This window comes from Vespula vulgaris, chromosome 1 (assembly GCF_905475345.1).
Source record: "Vespula vulgaris chromosome 1, iyVesVulg1.1, whole genome shotgun sequence".
Taxonomy (NCBI): Eukaryota; Metazoa; Arthropoda; class Insecta; order Hymenoptera; family Vespidae; genus Vespula; species Vespula vulgaris.
Window position 1 is genome coordinate 13026028 of NC_066586.1, and position 17216 is coordinate 13043243.

The 17216-nt window shown below is 26.3% G+C and overlaps 5 protein-coding genes across 11 annotated transcripts; 3 read left to right on the forward strand and 2 right to left on the reverse strand.

Moving 5' to 3' along the window:
* Positions 1–539: 539 nt before the first annotated feature.
* On the forward strand, positions 540–3125 carry LOC127066343 (uncharacterized). Its single transcript, XM_050999946.1, has 3 exons — positions 540–709; positions 812–982; positions 1717–3125. The coding sequence occupies exons 2-3, from the start codon at positions 946–948 to the stop codon at positions 2004–2006; spliced, it is 327 nt and encodes a 108-aa protein (XP_050855903.1). The 5' UTR covers positions 540–709; positions 812–945; the 3' UTR covers positions 2007–3125.
* Positions 3109–4579, reverse strand: LOC127066345 (DNA repair protein RecN-like). Its single transcript, XM_050999961.1, has 7 exons — positions 4383–4579; positions 4264–4296; positions 4074–4118; positions 3885–3950; positions 3624–3761; positions 3484–3555; positions 3109–3351 (listed from the first exon to the last, which is right to left on the reverse strand). Exons 1-7 carry the CDS (start codon positions 4473–4475, stop codon positions 3151–3153), a joined length of 648 nt encoding a protein of 215 aa, XP_050855918.1. The 5' UTR covers positions 4476–4579; the 3' UTR covers positions 3109–3150.
* Positions 4580–4647: 68 nt separating this feature from the next.
* Positions 4648–8972, forward strand: LOC127066244 (pyruvate dehydrogenase phosphatase regulatory subunit, mitochondrial-like). Of its 2 annotated transcripts, XM_050999744.1 has the most exons (13): positions 4648–4722; positions 5309–5390; positions 5495–5726; positions 5790–6053; positions 6142–6304; positions 6414–6698; positions 6770–7072; positions 7154–7293; positions 7387–7592; positions 7752–7893; positions 7985–8254; positions 8323–8495; positions 8605–8972. In XM_050999744.1, the coding sequence occupies exons 3-13, from the start codon at positions 5607–5609 to the stop codon at positions 8864–8866; spliced, it is 2328 nt and encodes a 775-aa protein (XP_050855701.1). In that variant the 5' UTR covers positions 4648–4722; positions 5309–5390; positions 5495–5606; the 3' UTR covers positions 8867–8972. The 2 variants fall into 2 exon arrangements, with proteins under 2 accessions (XP_050855701.1, XP_050855691.1); XM_050999734.1 differs by lacking the exon at positions 4648–4722 and having other exon boundaries at positions 4840–5390.
* LOC127066294 (charged multivesicular body protein 4b) lies at positions 8534–12532 on the reverse strand. 3 transcript variants are annotated; one of them, XM_050999844.1, is made up of 5 exons: positions 12444–12532; positions 10998–11234; positions 10479–10656; positions 10016–10299; positions 8534–9936 (listed from the first exon to the last, which is right to left on the reverse strand). In XM_050999844.1, the coding sequence occupies exons 2-5, from the start codon at positions 11176–11178 to the stop codon at positions 9881–9883; spliced, it is 699 nt and encodes a 232-aa protein (XP_050855801.1). In that variant the 5' UTR covers positions 11179–11234; positions 12444–12532; the 3' UTR covers positions 8534–9880. The 3 variants fall into 3 exon arrangements, with proteins under 3 accessions (XP_050855801.1, XP_050855791.1, XP_050855811.1); XM_050999834.1 differs by lacking the exon at positions 12444–12532 and adding an exon at positions 11367–11534; XM_050999854.1 differs by lacking the exon at positions 12444–12532 and having other exon boundaries at positions 10040–10299; positions 10998–11326.
* Positions 12001–16606, forward strand: LOC127066313 (dual specificity protein phosphatase 3). Of its 4 annotated transcripts, none has more exons than XM_050999903.1 (5): positions 12376–12523; positions 12841–13028; positions 13293–13516; positions 14104–14322; positions 14743–16606. In XM_050999903.1, the coding sequence occupies exons 1-4, from the start codon at positions 12494–12496 to the stop codon at positions 14298–14300; spliced, it is 639 nt and encodes a 212-aa protein (XP_050855860.1). In that variant the 5' UTR covers positions 12376–12493; the 3' UTR covers positions 14301–14322; positions 14743–16606. The 4 variants fall into 4 exon arrangements, with proteins under 4 accessions (XP_050855842.1, XP_050855860.1, XP_050855852.1 ...); XM_050999895.1 differs by having other exon boundaries at positions 15390–16606; XM_050999885.1 differs by lacking the exon at positions 12376–12523 and adding an exon at positions 12001–12279 and having other exon boundaries at positions 14104–16606.
* Positions 16607–17216: the final 610 nt, after the last annotated feature.

The following is a 17216-nucleotide window of genomic DNA, read 5'->3' on the forward strand; positions in this document are numbered from 1 at the left end:
CGATCAAGCAATAGGAACGAGCGCCCTCGCAATGGCTGATTTTCATTCGATACATTATAACCTTTCACTATTCTCATAAAACTAAGCCACTATAATCCAATGTAAAGTTTATATATACAGATATATAAATAATTCATTCAATATTACTATAAAGTTCATTGGTATTTCTTACTAATTAAATTACATATTTAAAAAACATGTGTACTAAATACGTACGCTTTTTGATTCAACCAATTATAGCAAGCCATTATTAACCAATCCTGTTGAAATAATTTGCAAACTCGAAGCTGATTGGCTTATATCAAATCACGCATTTCTGATTGCAACCATTTGCAATTATTTGTTGGGACCTATGATTGGTTACGTTTATTTGAGTTATTTGAGTGCATATTGTGAATTGAGAGAAATTATGAGGCAGTCTACGATATACAATTTACAATTCAAGTCGGAAATTCGATTTCTTTTATTTAATCGTTTTCATTATCATTTGGTGTTATTTTTTTTTATCGTGTTATATTTCAGTTAACGATGTGATATATTTTTTAATATCGTAAATGAGTTCTTTTTTATAAAGAATACTCTGTCTCTTTTCTAAGACAGTCTTTGATACGGCGATATAGTTTTTATTATTTTTCTCTCTTAGAAATGTTTTGTATTTATTACAAATCATTACATCATGATATTTCAAATGGAAATTTTATTGCAAAAGGTTATTTTTCTAAAGTAAATTATAGATAAACGTATTAGTTCAAATAAAAACAAAATTAATAATAATAAAACAAGTATACGTAAGAGTACATCATGTCGATAGATCAACTGGGCGCCACTTTCGGAAGAGAGAATCGCGCTACACCCGTGATGCTACGTGATCAATATCAGTGTCGACTCTCAGCCTTTGGACCATTCTGAGCAGACAGATCTGAAAATAGAGAAAATAAAAACGACATGAAAGCCGTAACGCATACTTGTACGCCAGGAAGCTGTAAGTATGGGCATATCATGAAATAAACGTTATTGAATAAATATGTTCCTATTTTTTTGTTTTTCCTTAATAAAATACATATTAAAATTTCTCAAAAAATTTAATATTGTTGTACACACACACACACACACACACACACACACACACACACACACACACACACACACACACACACACACACACACACACACACACACACACACACACACACACACACACCTTCTTGTGATATATCACATACATACATATATATATATATATTTTGTGATATATCATATATATCACATATATATATATATATATATATCTTTTTGTGATATATTACATGTCCTCGCATTATATATGTATATTTCACATTTTTAATAAATTATAATTTTTCTTAAGAATTAATTATAGGTATACGATATATGTATTTGATTACAAATAGAATATTATGAAAATAATGCAAATCAAATATATTGTAGAATCTATAAATAATTTTTTTTATGAATTATCATCATAAAGAAAATAGAAAATTTAAAATCGTTTTATTAAAATTCCTTCTAATAACAAGTGTTTTATTTTGTTTAATGTTAGCGTATTTTCCCGATTTGTATACTAGTAGATAAAACTACTCACATTATTTAAACATATCTATTTTCTTTTGCTTTGTTTTCTTTTTCTTTTTAATTTTTTTTTTGTATTAAACAAACGTACATGTTTGTTATCAATTTTGTATTCCATATCCATTACAGTTCTAGATTTTCCGGAAGGTGAATCGATTGAAGATATCGCCGAATCCGTAGATGAATTGCGAGAAAAATTAGCGAATATGAAGAAATTGATGGAAGAACGTAAGGGAACGACTCTAGGCGAGATCAGTGCACGTAAAAGGAAAGAAGCTTCGGACATAATAGATGGAAATTTTCTTTCTTGGATTTTTGGCTCTGCTCTCGTTATTATATTAAGCGTTAGCTTTTACGCTTTTTATAATCTTTATCACGCAGTACTCAAAAAATTCCCTTCGCATCATACTGAGTTGTAAGCAAAGAGAATATAAAAATAGAAAAAAGAAAGTAAAAAAACAAGAAAATAAGAAAAAGCAGTGAAAAACGCGTCAAATATTCGTTCAAATGGAAAGTTTCTTTTCATTTTTTATTTTCCTTTAATTTTATTAATTACAACGATGTTACAATACAAACAGGCGATACGAGATTTCTTTTTTTATCCTTTCGGAAGATATCATACGAAAGAGAAACCGAAATGGCTAAATCAATCAAAAGAAATACTGTATTCTGATGTAATTATTATGTACGTTTTACGATGTAATCATAAATGACTGACTCACTGACAAGATCTCAAATAACAATGATTTAGTTATCAATATAAAAGTTAAAATAATCTTGATGTAATATGTGATATTTTTATCGATAAAATATTATAAAAAAAAATAACAAAGAATATATATATATATATATATATATATATATATATATATTACTTTGATCAAAATTATTCATATTATAGTGCATGCGCTACGGTTCTATAATTTTTTTCTTTATTATTATTATTATTATTATTATTATAAAAATCAATAGAATGAATTATTTTAAGAATTATGCGTAAAATGCTGATACATTAAAAGGAAAAGGAAGAAGAAGAAAAATATAATTGGCAAGATAACGAAAAAACGAGAAAGCGCTTTAATATGTCGTTCCGCATAATTTTTCTTCTACATGCAAATATGTAATTAATATTATATATTATTATAAGTATTATAATTTAATATTAGATTAAATATTTATTTATTTAATTCGTTGTTAATGCATTCATATATTATAAGCATAGGTAATATTTATTATGAAAATTGTTGAGTATTACATGTTCTCCTCAAAATGAATTTGAATGAAATTTATTCAATTATTTTTTAAATATATAAATTATGATCTTAATAATTATATAAATAATTATTTTTATTTAAATATTTTGCGTTAAATATTTTATTGTCATCGAATTTTACGAGAATAAATGTTTCAAGTATATATACAAAATGAATAGGAAAGCCTATAGTAAATAAAAAATTGTCTTAAGATATAACAATTATCGATTATTATGAATATTATGAATTGTTTAAGAAATAACAGAGATTAAAGTTAAAAACAAATAGTATTTTATTTGGAAATATTTCCCTACATAGACCGTAATCGAAAACCAACAGAAGCTTTGTAAAGAGAAAATCTGGATTTCTCACACCCGGAAACTATATGAAAGAAAAAAAAATAATAATAATAAATCCAAAATAATTTCAATATCAACGTACCGCATCCTGTTCCTTTGTTTTCTAGATCTTTGGTAAACTGGATAAGCATCTTTTCATATTCCTCTTGTTGCTATAACGACGATATCATAAATGTTATTTTATATTTGTTTTCAACAGATAATTTTTTACTATTATGACATATTAATAAGTATTAATCCATACAATATTTATGTCCATAATGACAGTAGCTTATTTTTAATACCTTTACAACCTCCTTCTTTAATTCTTCTCGTCGAAGAGACAAATTTGAAACCTGGCTTTGTAAAGATTTCACCTAATAATAAGATCGATATTTATGTGAAATATTAATATGATATGTAAAAATATTCGTTGAGGACAAACCTCTTCTTCAGTTTTATGGACATCTAATTTCAGATCGCTCATTAAAGATTTGTAACGACTTCGACAAGTCGAAGTTTTATTTTCTATATCATTCAATGCTTTTTCTACACTTTTTATTTTATACTGCGACTGTTTTAGCTACATTTTATTCCATTTTATGAGAAATAAATCATTAGTGAAATATTTAGAAAAAGAAAGTATGCAATATTTAAACTACGAATTACTCTTATAAAATATATAATCAAATCATTTAAATCTAACCATACGCTCCTTTTCTGTAAGTCTTTCCGTAAGTGTTTGTAGTTTTATGTCCATATTTTCTTGATTCTAAACGCATTGTATATTTATTGTTACTCATAAATATATATGAAATAATTAAATGTCAATATAAAAAAAGTATAAATAAACTATGTTTATTAGTAATTGAAATAATCTATAATAATAAATTACTTTATTGAACGTAATAATCTCGGCATTTTTTCCTTCGTCCAAAATCTATAATAAAATTATATAGTATAGAAAGATGATAAATAAATATAATAATTAATATATATATATATATATATATATATATATATATATACACACATAATGTGTAGGATTTTCCATTATATCTCTTTACAATTTATGATATACTAACACGTTTCTTTAGTCTCTCCTTGTCATCATTATTCTGAAATAAAATGTTAATAATTCGTTTTCTTTAAAATAATTTCCATAATATTAAATATTTTTAAATATGTTGTTGTATAATCTTACTAAGATTACAATAAAAGTGGCGATATACAATACAACAAACAGGAAAATCCATGATGTCTTTGATATAAAGAATGTTAAAATAACCGTCCACATGGTTTTGTGAATTTAAATGTTAATATTCTAACCAAATCATATCGTTGTTGAGAAAATTTCACTAGTGACATTAGCAGAATTACCAAATTCATTTGATAAATTATTCATAATAGATGAAGATCAAAATAAAAGATTTATTTAAAAATCAAGAAAATCGATTTAAGTTGATTGATATTTTCCCGGGCTTATTCAAACAGTTGACATTGAATAATCATGTGATCTATCGATCATTACTTTTTCTCTAAAAGTAAGTTTTTTATATATAAGATTATAATAATTTAAATCAACATTAAATTGTATGTTTTATATAACATGAATTTAATTTCAGTAAGAAATTAAGTTTGTACTTGAAATTATTTCTTTCTTCCTTTGATTTTCTTCCTCTTCCAAAATAGATTTTCAATTTTAGATTTTAGTAGTACTGCTAAATTATTTCTTTACAAATATTCACAATTCATTAAATAGTAGTACATACACATTAATTTAATATTTCTAATTGGTGAAGTATTCTATATACGGCAAAACGTATAGAGAGCCTTTGAAGTGTTTTGAAATTTGTATATTTTTTCCGACTAAACAGTGAAATTAACGTTAAGGAAAAATAAAGTTGATGTTAAGTCAGCTTCATAAAATATGTATTCGCATATTGTTACTAAGAAAGAAAGATATAAGAAAGAATAGAAAACATTACTCATACTTAACCAATAAAAATGAAGTCTATAGATATAAAAAAGTTATTTGCATTAGCAAGAATGCTAATAATTGTAGAAATTACTTAAATTACTCAAGTGAAAATGTTACTTTGCCATCTCAATCACAGATTGTCATTGCAGGTGCAGGAACAGTTGCTAATTCTGTCGCCTATCACCTTGTCCTTAACGGATGGCATGATGTTCTTGTATTGGAACAAAGCAGGTAAAATCTAATTTTATTAATCAATTATTATCAATTATTTTCATTATTTTATATTTCATAATTTAAAATCAAAAATATCACTTTCATGTCTAATACATCTATAGGATCGGTAGTGGGACATCATGTTTTGGATCTGGAATTCTTGGTTTATTCCAACCAATCTCTCACAGGAATTTGATTTCTTATAGTATTAAATTATATCAAAAATTGCAAGAAATGGGATATGATATAGGATTGAAACAATGTGGGAGCATAAATTTAGCACAAACGAAAGATAGGATAATAGCTTTGAAAAGAAGAATGGCATATAATGTTCCAACTGGTTTACATTGCGAGGTAAGAATTATAATATAAAATATCATAAAATTAATTTAAATGAAAAAGAATTGTTGTGAATAGATTTTAGATAAAGATCATTTGAAACAATTACATCCATATCTGCATGTAAATGATCTTGAAGGAGCCATTTGGGTACCAGAAGATGCTGTAGCAGATCCTAATGCTATTTGTGAAATTTTAGCAAGATTAGCCAAACAAGGAGGAGCAAAATATATTGAAAATTGCAGAATAGAACAAGTCTATACTAAAAATAAAGCTGTACAAAGTGTGCGAACTAATCAGGGCATAGTTATTTGTGAATATTTCATTAATTGTGCAGGAATGGTAAAGCTGATATTAATTCATTTAATTTTAACATTTCATTTGACATCCACTTGACAATATGAATTTGTATTTTAAATTAACAATATAGTGGGCTCGTGAATTGGGTTTAAGATGTAATCCACCTGTAAGAATACCAGCATATCCTGCAGAACATTTCTATGCAATTACACCTCCTCTATCACCAGAATTGAAAATAAATCTACCATGCGTTCGAGATTTCGACTCATATTCGTATATAAGAGAATGGCAGGGTATATTTTGTATAACATAATTGACATCATTACTGAAAATGATATTATTATTATAATATATTGTAATTTATATGAAATTAAGTAAAGTTGTTTGTTTTATATAAAACAGGTGGTCTATTGGTTGGTTGGTTTGAAGCTGAAGCCAAGCCTGCATTTGAAAATGGATTAGTTCCATCTAAAAACTGGACACGACACGTAAAGGATGATCCTATTCATTGGAAACCTCTTTGGGATAAAATCTTACATAGAATTCCAATTCTGAAAAGTTTAAAGAAACCAGATATATATAATTATCCAGATAATTTTACTCCGGATGGTAGATGGATTTTAGGTGAAAGTCCTGAAGTGAAAAACTACTTTGTTGCTGTGGGAATGAATGGAAATTCGCTACAAGGTAAACAGTATATGTAATCTTCGTATTTGTAAATATTCTATCAACTTTCATAATTCATCTAATTTTGCAAGGAGCGGGAGGTATTGGAAAAGAAGTTGCCGAATGTTTAATAAACGGTGAATCTACCCAAGAACTCCTTCCATTTAATGTGCAAAGATTTTTAGATTTGCATAATAATAAACAATATTTACAGCAAAGAATTAAAGAAATAGTTGGACGAAATTATGCTATTCTCTATCCTCATCAAAGTGAATACAAATATGCCCGTAAATTGCGTTGTTCGCCGTTGTATTCTGTTCTCGAGGAGCATGGGGCTATATTTGGTGTTAAAATGGCATATGAACGTCCACTTTATTTCGATTCAAACTATCGTCGTGAGTAAATGTTATTTTATTTCTATGATGTCAATATGTATAGTAGTTTGTTTTATTCAATTATACTATTTATATTGAAAGGAGGACAAAAGAAACCAGTTATGCCATTAGGAAGTTTTTATAAACCTAAATTTTTTGACTTTATGAAGGAAGAATTTCAAGCATGTCGAGAGGGTGTAGGAATAATAGATATGAGTTCATTTTCTAAAATTGAAATTAAAGTAAGTATAGAAGACATAAATAATTACAATAAATTTCAATTGGAATGAAATGATTGCTTCAAATTTTAAATACTTACATTTTGATTGATATAGTCTAGTCGCTTGGAAGTAGTAAATTACCTACAAAAATTATGTTCCAATAATGCAAATATACCAATTGGTGGTATAGTGCATACAGGTATGCAAAATGAAAGAGGTGGCTATGAGAATGATTGTATGCTAGTTCGTCAAGCAGAAAATAGTTACTTTATGGTTTCACCAACTTCACAACAAACACGTATTTATCAATGGATGTCCAGGTAATTAATAGTACTTGAAAATGTTTTATTGACTTCAATATAATCTGATAAATAGATGTATCATTGGGTATAATTCACGTAATACGATTTTATATAAATCATATTTTATTATTATTATAAAAATAATTTACTTACTAGAGTATTTTTTTTAATACACAGGCATTTACCATACGATCATTCTGTTGGTCTTAATGATGTGACTTCAAAATATACAGTTATTAACATGGTAGGACCTAAATCTACTGAATTACTCTCTGAGCTTTCTAATTCAGACATTAATCTCTCTCCTTTCACTTACAAGGTACTTGTAATTTATTGATAGACCCGTGAGTACCAAGTTTACTATAGCAATGTAGATATATAAATCTAAAAATTGTACTTCTGTTATACAGACAGTAAATGTCGCTTATGCCTCTGATGTAATGGTTATGGCATTTACACATACCGGTGAATCTGGATATTGTTTATATATACCTTCCGAATACGCATTGCACGTATACTCAACGTTAATGGAAATTGGTAAAGATTATGGTGTGCGCGATGTTGGTGTGCTCACACAACGCTTCATGAGGATAGAACGTTTTATTCCTTTTTGGGCAGAAGAGTTGACACCATTCGTTACACCCTATGAAGCAGGATGTGGATACAGTGTTAAACTGGATGTAAGTAAACAGTTATTCATTAAATGTATTTACATATGATATTTAAAAGTTTTCTTTACATTTTAAAGAAAGAATATTTCATTGGAAAATTTGCATTACAACGTCAGAAAGAACAAGGTGTCACTAAGAGACTAGTATTGTTTATGCTCAACGAACTTGATACTAATAAAAATATATGGGCATGGGGTGGAGAACCTATATATCGAAATGGTGAATTTGTTGGAACTATTACATCTGCAGGGTAAATATTCGTAATAAATTCAGAGTTTAGAGCACATATATTCGTACAATAAAGATTTTTCTATATTTTACTTATAATTATTTTATTAATAACAAATGCATTTTTATAGATATGGGTTTGCTACAGAAAAACTTATATGTCTTGGTTTTATTAGTTTACCTGGTATGAAATATCTTCAAAACAACACGAATGTTGTTACTACGGATTTTATAATGGAACCAACATCACATTATGAAATAGATATTGCTGGGTGTAGATTTTCTGCAAAACCCCATATTCACCCTTTACCAATTCCTGCCTTAAACAGTAAACTCAATAAAAAATATATTCCTACTCCAGTTACATCTTATCAAAGCGATATATCACGATAAAAATACTGCGTTTTGTCATTATATATTTCATATATAAAAACATGAGAAAATATATTAAGATCTCATAAGTCAAAGATGATTGTGGATAGAAAAAAGGAAAAAAGAAGTTACATATTAATTTCAGTTTCTTGATCTTATTTCTTATCCATAGTCTTTTTGTTAGCTATTGTAAAATTAACAGCTTATAGCATATAATTTGCACTATACTACTTTCAAGTATTTATTTTAGTAACATTTATTTACAAATATATAAACTGTGCAAAGAATGGGACATACTTGAAAAGAATTATACCAAATTTTTGGTCTTTGAAGCAATAAAAATTCATAAATTCATATTACACGTTATTTCCCGTGTATTATTCTGTAGTGCCTATGAACTTGTGAAATTATAAATTTACAAAAAATTGCAATTTCAATTATATAAATTATATATTTGCAGTTTTTCAATTAATTGTATTCGTTAAATTTATTTATATATTATTTTATATAATAATTAAAATCCTATTTATTACAAACAATTTTAATGCTGTAAGCATTCTTTTAAAACTGTTATTTAAATTATTACTTATATACAAAAGAATGAGATATCATAATGATAAGATTTTTTGTATATTAGTTTGGTACTGTAATAATAGTTCGATATATAATTTTTGTATAAAGCACATATCTGTTTATTCTAATAAAGATAGTTATAGCATTTATTGAATGTATTATTCATTTGTAAATATTTACTTTCTCTTAAAAAAGAAAAACCATAAGAAATTCAATAAAGTACGTTCTGCTTCGATATTATAATTACAAGTTATGAATCAACAGTCGCAAATTGATTTTGACAGATTTTTGTTCTTTGTTTCTCCTTTCTAACAACTGTGCATAAAAAATAAAATACTATATTTAGGAATTTCAAATTAATTGATACAAGATATTGATATTAAATGTTGAAGCTATTACTCTGTAAAATCACCAATGTACAGATTAATAATTGGTAATATTTTTTTTAGAAATTCAACTTAATTACGATGCCCATGCTTCTAATTCTTTTAAATCTTCATCTTCCTCTGGTTTAGCTTCTGTAAAAAGTAAATAGAATTTAAATAATAACATTATATAATATTGATCGAATATATAAAATGCTGTTAGATATTTCACTTTTATTGCCATTTGAATCATTACTTGTACGAGTTCTTGCAGGAACAGATGGAACAGCTGGAACAGTCGTAGCAGGTACTGCTGGTAACTCATCTGTAGATTCGATACCAAGTAATTCTTTATCAAGTTGTTCCTGTTCAAGTTCTTCTAGTTCTTTTTCAAGTTCTTCTTCATCTATGTCCTGACCAAATGCTACAGGATTAGATATTGCATCAGAAATTTCTCGAGCAACATCTTGTTGTTCAGCAATATCATCCATCATATCATGAACTTGGTCAACATCCCTATAATAAAAAAAATATCAAAATTTTTGACACAATCCTAATGCAACCATATAGCATTAACACATATGTTCAGAAATTATAAAAAACAAACTATAAAGCTCAATTAATTGTTCCAATCTAAATATTTCTCAATAAAGAAAAAATTATTATATATTATAAAAAAAAAAGCAATTTCTTACATGTGTTGATGAGCAGCTTTCAATGAATCTGCTGCCCCTTTCATAGTAGTAAGAACTGCTGTATTTGTATTAGCACTTTCTAGAGCTTCTCTTTGCATTTCAATCGTCGACAAAGTACCATCAATTTGTTGTAGTTGCTTTTCATAACGTTTTTTTCTTTTAAGAGCTTGGATAGCCGCTGTAGATAATATATAAATATAGAACAAATACCTTATCATTAGTTATATCAAACAATAGAGAGCTAATTAAATAAATTTACAAATTAAATGTTAAATAATATCATATAAGTATATATGTACGTATATACACATACATTATTTAAAGTTATAAAAGTTGGAAGGAGTTTAAAGTAATAAAAAATTGCAATGGAACAAAGCTTGATAAAAGTATTAAAAAATGTCATAATGACAGATGTCCTTAACCATTAAAAGTTACTTTAGTTTGATATTAATTTTAATTGTCAAAAGAAAAGGAAAAAAAAACAAGCTGGAGACTTATCTAAAGTAATAGACAAAATACCTCTCTTGTTCTTGGTTCCATTTTTTTTTGCAGTTTGAATTTCAAGTTCTATTTTACTTTCAAGAAAGTCTTGTTTTTTAATTAGCATATCCTCCGTTTCACGTAATTTTTGAATTGCCTCGGCCGTTGAAGGAGCAACTGGCTCCTTTTTACCACCAAATACTTTGGTAAAGAAACTCATTTTTACGTTTTATCGTTTAATTTTAATATCGCGATAGAAGCGATTATACACGTAACCTTAAAGAAAATATATACTTTAGACAATATCAAAGAAGTATCACTGATCGTGCCTGTATCACCGCCATATTTTCTTAGGCATTTGACTTGCGTCATGAGTCATCACTAAGTAAATCCATGATTCCCACCTACTTTTAATTATTTTCCTATATTACGGAGTAATATTTAAAAAATATATTAATAATATTTTATATATCTATCTACTGTCAACAGATCATAGAGATAATTTCAGTAGATACTATAAACAAAACTAAAAACCTCAAGACCATATAGTAACAAATCCATTTTCTCGATTGAACACATATCTATATTTATTATACGTGTATATATATATATATATATATATATATGTATATATATATACACACACACACATACACAATAAGATTAGAAGAAATAATCGACTTTAATTTGCGCATAATTTAAATATTTCGCAATATATTATACTCTATATTTATTTACGCTTTATATTATTGCTTATATCCATTATTCAAAAAATAGATTGTTCACTAATTTTAAATATATCTCCGACAAATCTTTATTTGTCTTGTCTCATATCATGTATATTCAAAATTTAAATTAATATATTCGATTTAATAAGTTTATGTTCAGGTACGTTTAAAAATACTTTAACATTTTTTAATAAAAATGAAAAAGATTTAGAGAAATTTCATTTGATACGTAGGATACATAGGGAATGAAAATATGGTATAACTGGCGACACTGCTATGTTATTATATTTTATAGATGTTTAGAGATTTGTTTATCTAAAGTAACTCTATACATAAAATAGTATTTATATGATATTGCAAAGTCATGTCACAAATTTGTAAATATATATAATTTCAAAAACGTTATAAATAAATATATATATATACACACACATAGAGAAAATAAAATAGATATATAAATATATATAAAATATAGGATAATTCACGTAATCGTAGTTTCGATTCTACTTGTATTGTAATAAACTTTTCTAACAACGCAAAATTATTTTATTAAATTCATTTTTATGGATAATAACAGCGAACTGCAAAACGATGTGAGTAATGTAGTTTTGACTACATATTTTTGTATGTAAACATTTTAAGTTGCGTTGTTTCATGTTACATTCGTTTTTGCCTTCACGAACTAGATTTAGCTTGATTGACGTTTCGTAAGACTATTTAAAAATAAATAAAATGTCTCCCCGGGCGTACGTCTTACCGTGTTTTGCTGATTTTCGGAATTCACTTCCTTAGATTAAAGTCTTTACGATGAGACTCTCGTGGCGCGATGCAGATAGGGTGAGATTTAAAAAGTATCTAATGTGCATTAAATACTAATTTTTTGCTTTTAAGTGTAACTGATGATATATAATAAAATAAAATATTTTTCTAATATTAAATTAAACTTATTTTAATGATTTTTTTATTGTGCTTATTCAAGTTTATATGTATTATTTATTTAGTTTTCAATTGTTTAATGCTTAAATCTTTTAAATTCATTTTATCACAATCTTTAATCTTCATTTATTCATATAAAAAATAAAGTCTTCTTCTATTCTTTGTTATATTATATAATATATATAATTCTTAAATTAACATAAAATATTTCTTTATAGGATTTTAGGAAACATTTACCAGGTGGTGAAACCACAGAACGTCACCTAACAGAAACCTTGCATTCTGTAAAAACTGGTTTCAAACCACTGCCTGGTTTTGATCCAGAGCGGGATGATCTTGAGTATTATCGTGCACAACAAGAAATTGATTGTGATGAAGTATATCCTGGAATATATATAGGAGATGCGTTAGTATCTACATTGGAATTATTGAATTTATGGTTTATGTAGATTAGGAGTGGAAAGAATGACGACAGTCTGGGTCGTGTCTACCGGATAATTAAGTTGGAAGAATAGTCACCTTGCAAGTGAAAGATCTCAGATTTTATTTTATAATGTAAGAGAAAACTTTTGAGTCCTTTTTCCACTACCTACATCTAAAAATAATCTGTGTCATCTTTTCACAGTGTTATAACAATAGTGCTAAATTAATAAATTATTTAATTTAACAGTGCTACAGCAAAAAATAAAAGTTATCTCAAGATGCTTGGTATAACACATTTACTTAATGCTGCAGAAGGGAAGACATTTGGATTTGTAAATACTGGTAAAGATTATTATGTAAATACAACAATAAAATATCTTGGATTATCACTGGCTGATCATCCAACTGTTGACATAAGCAAGTATTTCCACACTGCAGCGTCTTTTATCGATGAAGCTGTTTCTAGTAATGGTAAATTTTAATACATATGTACATATTTATATATTTATAGACATGTTGGGATATCAAGTTTTATAATTTTTATTATCTTTATTGCATATGTAATTACTAAAAAATGTTTAAAAAAAAATTTACGCAGTTTGTCTGCAAAAAGATATGATACACTAAACAGATCTTTTTTATCATTCATGAACGAAATAGAATCATTTTACTTATATATTTACTTATATAGATCAAATTGAATTCAGAACATTCCACACTTTTATTATTAAGAATGTTATCATTAAAGGAATAATAAGTTACAGAAGACATTAATGTCTTATTGAACATATATTATAAAAATAATATAATTCATGTGTATCATCTAAAAACTATATAATTTTGTTCAAAATATTTTTATTGATTGCATCTATAAAAAAGATAATCAAAATCAGTGGTTAACTTACCTTGATTATATATTACTATTGTATTGTCTGGAAATTCTTTTATATTTTTAATAAAAGAAATTGAGTGTATATAAAAGTGGAATAAATTTTCCAGATAATCCAATAATATTATTTTTTAAAATATCTCTATTATAATATCCGCATATATATTAGGTAAAGTTTTTGTTCACTGTATGCTGGGAGTATCTCGTAGTGCAACGTGCGTCTTAGCATACTTGATGATAAAGAAGAATATGTTGGCTGTTGACGCAATACGGATAGTCCGTGAAAAACGCGATATTCATCCAAATTATGGATTTCGCAGTCAATTAGCTCAACTGGATAATCAACTGCGTCGACAACGTTTATAATAAAAAGAAAAAATTTTAATCGGTAAATATATCTGTAGTATAACATTATGCAGATTAAGTGTGTTTTGAGTGCGCGATTATAATGTAATATTCTTCATATATTTCTCATTACCCGTTTCTCGTAATAAAATCATTTTTAAGAACGTACATATATCTTATAATAAATAAAAATGAATGATCCCGAATATGTGTTTAATATTAATCGAAAGTAAAAAATAATAATTTAATTTCTTTTCCGATGTTTTTCAATATTATTCTGAACACATAATCATTATAATTATTCAGATATTTTTTATAGTATAAACGTTTATATAAAAGTCTTAGAACAAAAGACCATAACTGTTACAATCTAAATTTTAAAAATTATGGCATGAGAATCTTAAACTTTCTTTAAACGATTTTGTTTATAAATAACTATTATAAATGACTGAAATTGTTTTAGATATTGGTAACCATAATCGATGACGGAAATTGTTTCTAGTTACGCATAACCATTATTGACAGTGAGAATATCTTTCTATTATAAATAACCATTATTGCGAATTGTTTTTTGGGTAACTATTATTGTTCACGAGAATTATTTTTCGGTAACCATTATCGATGACAAAAGTTTCGTCTTGGTTAAGAGTAATCAATATGATACAGCTTTTGTTTGATTAATCAATATCGATGGGGAAGTATTGTTCTGGCTTTAATTATCATAAAATTTTGTTATTAATATTATTAATAATTAGTATTTATGAATGATGAATATGAACGATGATTCATTTTACAATGAATTATAAAATTTATATATTTTAATGAATAAAAACTTGGTTATAATTATATATTTTATTAACTAACGTGTAAAATCAATATTAAGTTTCACAAATAAGAGTTTATAAAAATTATGGAGTGATAAATTGTACTATTTATCGCCCAGTATCAGTTTCGGAACTGAAAATGTTCTTTGTAAAAGTAGTAACTTATGAAAGCGGGAATAGCTCGACAAATTGTAGCAAGTTTGACTATACGTAGCATTATGTATTCCAATATATTATTATTTCAGTCTTTATAACACGTATTTTTTTGGTTATTGTTTATTTTTAGAAGCTCTTTGGAATTTGTTCTCTGCCTCATCAAACAATTGGAGATCACCTTCCTTCTTGTTTACGTCTTGCGATGTTTACATATTCAATACATGGAGGACTAATCCCTTTGTATTACAATATGTACAATCTACAATTTAGTTCAGTAAGTTGGTGGGATCACGATAGACTGTTTCTCTGATATGTTAAACGACAATAAATTATTATTATAATAGATTATTAAATCATGATTAGTTCAATAATTTAATCTTATTTTATTATTGCTATTAATTTACATTAAATTTCGTGTTCGTATTAATATCATGAATCGAAAAATTTTGGTACGCAAATTTTTTCATTTTGATAGTAACAAAAGTGAGAGTGAAATGAATTGAAATTTGAAAAATTACGAATTTAAAAAAAAGTATATGGTTATAAGCCATTTAAAAATATCTAGAAAAAAAAGGGAGAAATTTGAGGATTAAATAGTAATAAAAATATCTGTGATAGAAGAAAAACATTTTTCGTTAAATTCTCTACAAAAAAGTGACAAATACATATGTTAAATTTGTTAGAAAAATAATCTCAAATCTATACTTGATTGTAAATCATTTTAAGTTCTTACAGAACAAATATTCAAAGAGTTAAATATATTAGTAATCATTTCAACAAATCTAATGGATTCTTAAAAAATATGGTTTAAAAAAATATGATTAAAAAGTCATGTAAATAACGAATGATTTCGTTAAAAATAGATACAGCTACAAGGTATGACTAAGCAATACTAAGAATTAATGTTCAAATAATCCAAAATAAGTAAATTCAAATATATACGATGGCGATAAAAAGAGCTTCATGAAAGACATAACCGATAATTTAAAAGAGAGTTTCGAAAATGTTTTAAATAAATTTAATACTTAAAAAATTCTGCCCGTTGCCGTAGCGATAATTGAATATGCTATAATGGAATATGTTGAAAGTTGTCGAATTATTTTCAATTCTATGAAAATTTTATTGAAGTTAAAGAAGATAAGGATTTTTTAAATATAGAAAGGAACAATCATGTATTCATGATACGTAGAAACGTTAACGGAATATTTGTGTTCATTAGAACAAAAGATTCTGTCAATAAATACATTTATACCGAACATATATACATTTTTTCCGAAAATAAAATTGAAATTTAAGATTGTGTTCATCAAATTGTAAAAATATTAAAAACTCTGGCGTTTAAGCATATTAATGTAGCTCCTCTTATTATTATACTCAACATTTTAGTTTATTAATAATACATTACTTTTTCAGATACTTGTTGGATCATTAACGTTCGAAAAAACCGCGAATTTGTTTGAACTTGCTGGAATTCAATATATAGTATGTCACAGTAACTTATAGAGCACAAAAAGTTTTGTAAAAATTAAAAAAAAAAGAACGCTTTATTAGAAAAAGAATGGATCATGATCCAAAATATTGTTAAAGTATTCATTTGAATGAAAGCAACGTTGAAATCGCAGAAAAGCCAATTATTTTTAAGAAATTTTTATAAATTGTAATTAAATCTTAAATTACAATTAAAAATCAAGAATTCGGTTGCAGCTTTTATTTAATAAAAGAGAGATCTTTTATTATATAGGAAAAAAAGAATTCACAAAGCAAAAGGCAAAGATTAGGAAACATCCTTGATTAATACTTTGTCTTCTACACATTAATGATTGTAGTATTGTTCCAACGATTATTTCTAATTAAAACGAAACTTTTATTACTGATAATGATTGCCAGTAACCAAAAAATAATTCTCGTGAGTAATATGGTTACTGATAATCAAAAAGTAATTTACGATAATGATTTT

Coding starts and splice junctions, on each gene's coding strand:
- LOC127066343 (XM_050999946.1), top strand. CDS start 946: ATGAAAGCCGTAACGCATACTTGTACGCCAGGAAGCT. Junction 983..1,716: donor TACTTGTACGCCAGGAAGCT/GTAAGTATGGGC, acceptor TATCCATTACAG/TTCTAGATTTTCCGGAAGGT.
- LOC127066345 (XM_050999961.1), bottom strand. CDS start 4,475: ATGTGGACGGTTATTTTAACATTCTTTATATCAAAGACATCATGGATT. Junction 3,556..3,623: donor TCCATAAAACTGAAGAAGAG/GTTTGTCCTCAA, acceptor TCTTATTATTAG/GTGAAATCTTTACAAAGCCA. Junction 3,352..3,483: donor TAAAGAAGGAGGTTGTAAAG/GTATTAAAAATA, acceptor TCGTCGTTATAG/CAACAAGAGGAATATGAAAA.
- LOC127066244 (XM_050999734.1), top strand. CDS start 5,086: ATGTTAAGTCAGCTTCATAAAATATGTATTCGCATATTGTTACTAAGA. Junction 7,894..7,984: donor TCTCTCCTTTCACTTACAAG/GTACTTGTAATT, acceptor TCTGTTATACAG/ACAGTAAATGTCGCTTATGC. Junction 8,496..8,604: donor GGAACTATTACATCTGCAGG/GTAAATATTCGT, acceptor GCATTTTTATAG/ATATGGGTTTGCTACAGAAA.
- LOC127066294 (XM_050999844.1), bottom strand. CDS start 11,178: ATGAGTTTCTTTACCAAAGTATTTGGTGGTAAAAAGGAGCCAGTTGCT. Junction 10,657..10,997: donor TGGAACCAAGAACAAGAGAG/GTATTTTGTCTA, acceptor TATTATCTACAG/CGGCTATCCAAGCTCTTAAA. Junction 9,937..10,015: donor TGATTCAAATGGCAATAAAA/GTGAAATATCTA, acceptor TACTTTTTACAG/AAGCTAAACCAGAGGAAGAT.
- LOC127066313 (XM_050999885.1), top strand. CDS start 12,250: ATGGATAATAACAGCGAACTGCAAAACGAT. Junction 12,280..12,840: donor ACAGCGAACTGCAAAACGAT/GTGAGTAATGTA, acceptor ATTTCTTTATAG/GATTTTAGGAAACATTTACC. Junction 13,517..14,103: donor TGAAGCTGTTTCTAGTAATG/GTAAATTTTAAT, acceptor CATATATATTAG/GTAAAGTTTTTGTTCACTGT.